Source organism: Contarinia nasturtii, unplaced genomic scaffold (genome assembly GCF_009176525.2).
Source record: "Contarinia nasturtii isolate CC-2019 unplaced genomic scaffold, AAFC_CNas_1.1 Cnas_scaffold_3585, whole genome shotgun sequence".
Classification (NCBI taxonomy): Eukaryota; Metazoa; Arthropoda; class Insecta; order Diptera; family Cecidomyiidae; genus Contarinia; species Contarinia nasturtii.
The window spans coordinates 522-3,513 of NW_022200884.1; the positions used below are offsets into that span (position 1 = coordinate 522).

The 2,992-nt window shown below is 33.3% G+C and overlaps 1 protein-coding gene and 1 long non-coding RNA gene across 2 annotated transcripts; both read left to right on the forward strand.

Annotated features, from left to right (window-relative positions):
- The first annotated feature begins 333 nt into the window (after positions 1 to 333).
- LOC116350093 (S-phase kinase-associated protein 1-like) lies at positions 334 to 1,257 on the forward strand. The gene is made up of 3 exons (XM_031781816.1): positions 334 to 426; positions 499 to 775; positions 889 to 1,257. The coding sequence occupies exons 2-3, from the start codon at positions 499 to 501 to the stop codon at positions 1,086 to 1,088; spliced, it is 477 nt and encodes a 158-aa protein (XP_031637676.1). The 5' UTR covers positions 334 to 426; the 3' UTR covers positions 1,089 to 1,257.
- A 702-nt stretch (positions 1,258 to 1,959) lies between these two features.
- Positions 1,960 to 2,963, forward strand: LOC116350094. The gene is made up of 4 exons (XR_004201989.1): positions 1,960 to 2,104; positions 2,338 to 2,505; positions 2,579 to 2,738; positions 2,814 to 2,963. It is a non-coding gene; the product is annotated as an uncharacterized LOC116350094 (long non-coding RNA).
- Positions 2,964 to 2,992: the final 29 nt, after the last annotated feature.

Consider the following 2,992-nt stretch of genomic DNA (forward strand, 5'->3'; position numbering starts at 1 on the left):
GTTATAAATTTTCTTTAGTTCGTGTCCAACATTGCCGCTTAAACAAAATCAGCTCAAGCATACAGTAAATAAATGAATGTTGATCTCATTTGACTCCACGCAATGTTAAATGAATGTCGTTGCCATGTCAACGACCTTTGGTATTTTATTTTCAAACTATATGTTACTCTCATACGAAGTGATCTTGAAACGGACTCGACTGTCAGAACGAAACGGACTCTATACCCCAAATTAAGAGAGGGGTTTGTCAGCCATACAAGAACTAATTAAGATCTGACAGCGTTAATGACATTCTTACAAATTACACTTATGACTACTTGCGGGGTATAAAGAGAGGTATGCACAGCACAGTATCATCATTCTACTCGCTTTTGTCAAAGTAACAAGTGCTAAATTTACGAAACTCGGTTTCTTTCCTTTCTCAACGTAAGTATAATTTTTCAAGCATAATTCTCAGACCAATAGTTCTAAACAAACATTATTTTTCATAATTTCTAGATGTCGAATATTAAATTGAAATCATCAGACGGTGAAATTATCGATGCAGATATTGAGGTGGCCAAGTCTTCTGCAATCATAAAAAGTATGTTGGACGTTTGTGGCGACGAAGATAGTGAAACCGTTATACCATTACCAAATGTAAGCTCAAACATTATACGCCTGGTTTTGGAATGGGTCGCACATCACCGAGACGAACCAATTCAAATTACTGAAAGTGGAGATAAAGAAAAGCCGATTCCAGAATGGGATGCTAATTTTCTCAAAATTGATCAAGGTAAAAACTCAATTATTACTTTCACTAAAAAAGATTTTGTTCTATTCATCGAAAATAGTTTCCGTTCACCGCACTGCACTGCACAGCATTTTCTAATTTTTTTTTCATTGCAGATCAATTGTTTGAATTAATTATGGCTGCTAATTTCTTGCAAATCAAAGAACTGTTGTATGTCTCCAGCAAAACGGTTGCAAATATGATGAAAGGCAAATCACCCGAAGAAATTAGGCTAATTTTTGGTATCGAAAGCGAGTTGAGCCCGGAAGAAGAAAAGAAGGTCCAGCAAGAGAACGAATGGTGCAAGGAAAATTGAAGAAATATCTTGAAACCGATTTTTATACCAGCGAACAACACCGAACAGTTTTTAAAAACATTTTTGATTTAAAGTAATCAACCAGTTAACTCATTTCTCATTAAACACCTAATAACTTTGCGAGTGCGTCACTTTTTATTATATCAATATTGCTTCTATCATTCAGATGTGCACCACTCTTTTTAAACTCTTAATTTTTTTTTTAAATGAATAACTACTGTATTTGTATGAACATTTGACCTTATTCAAGCTATAATTTACTTAATTAATAAATAGCTTGTTAAGAAACATAGATCTTGTACATTTTTTTAAGTCAAAAACTCTTCAAAGTAATCCATTGTAGTGCTAATTCAATGCCAATCGGTATGTACGAAATTGTAAACAGATAATAGAAACCATTTTTACACACGCATTTTTTTGTGAATTTTATCACTTGAACTGTTACCAATACGATAAGATTAGACAATTTTTAGCGTGTTGATAAGACATTTTTGTGATTAGTCTTGTTTAGATGTTTGATTTGAATATAGTGCCAAATAACTGTGTGAGTTGCTCATTGGATCATGTGAGTGAATTTGAGTAATTCAGTAATTTTTCAATAATTTTCAATCATAAAAGATTGAAGTGAAAGTTTTTAAAAAATTTCTACAGAAATAAGAGTAATCGCAGTGTCCAAATTCTTCTCAACTCTTCATACATTCTGGTATCGTGTTTATTCCTTAACTAATATTTCACTGCCAATTTTAAATCACATTTTTCAATTTCAAATGTGATTTGTTTCGCAAATCTCAATTACAATCTTATCTTAAATAAGGTAACAGAAACAAATGGAGTCTGCCCATAGGAAATTATTAAAAAACCCCGCGTAAATCAGCGAGTTGGATGTCAGTTTTATTTTTCGGATGGACAATACCGCTTTTCAAGCAGAGTTATCAGCGTGACGCGTTACATCCAAATGATGTGTTTGAACCGCTCGAGGAAGATCAATCGGATAGACTTGGTGATCGACTGGAAACGTATAACTTTTTTTTTTTAATTGAATCGTTGCGGCGAAACAGTAGCTCTTATTTTTCTCCAAATAAAACTGCAACATGAAGTTTTTTTCACACGGTTTATTTGTTGTAATACAACAAATAAACTATTCATAAAAAACTTTATGTTGCAGTATTATTTGGAGAAAAATAAGAGCTACTCTTTCGCCGCAACGATTCAATTGGGCCAAATAATAGAAAGTTAATAACAATTTCAGAAATTGGAAGTCTGAACTGAAACTACAATCATCTCCATCGTTACTAAGATCATTGTTTAAAACATTCTAGTGCAAACTGCTAATAATGGGAGTTTTGTGCTTTTTATCTCGATGTGTATGTAGCCAAATATATCCATTTTTATTAAAGGGACTCTTGTCATATTTTCGGTGAGTATTACAAGAAAATAGTTATTTATATTGAACTGTGAATTATTATTATTTCATGTTTAATCAACCACAGGGACAATTCTGAAGTATCGTTTAATGAAGCAAGAAATTATGGAGTTGGGCTTTTCACTCTTAACATTTGCACTGGAATCATCTCATTCCAATATGTGCTTAAAATGTATTACAATGGTATGAAAGTTCGCGTCGCCATTAGTAGTGTTATTTATCGAAAGGTAAAGGTGTTGACCGGTCAAAACGAATGGAGTTCCATTTTAACAATTTCATCTCTCTTTGATTAATTGTCGCAGGTACTGCGTTTGTCACAGAGTGCTTTGAGCAAAACATCTTCTGCGAAATTGGTGAATTTGCTCTCAAATGATGTTCAACGATTTGAATCTATATCCCAAAATGGATTGTGGGTACCACCGGCAGCATCAATTGTGGCAACATATATTTTATGGAATGAAATTGGTTGGGCTGCCATCAT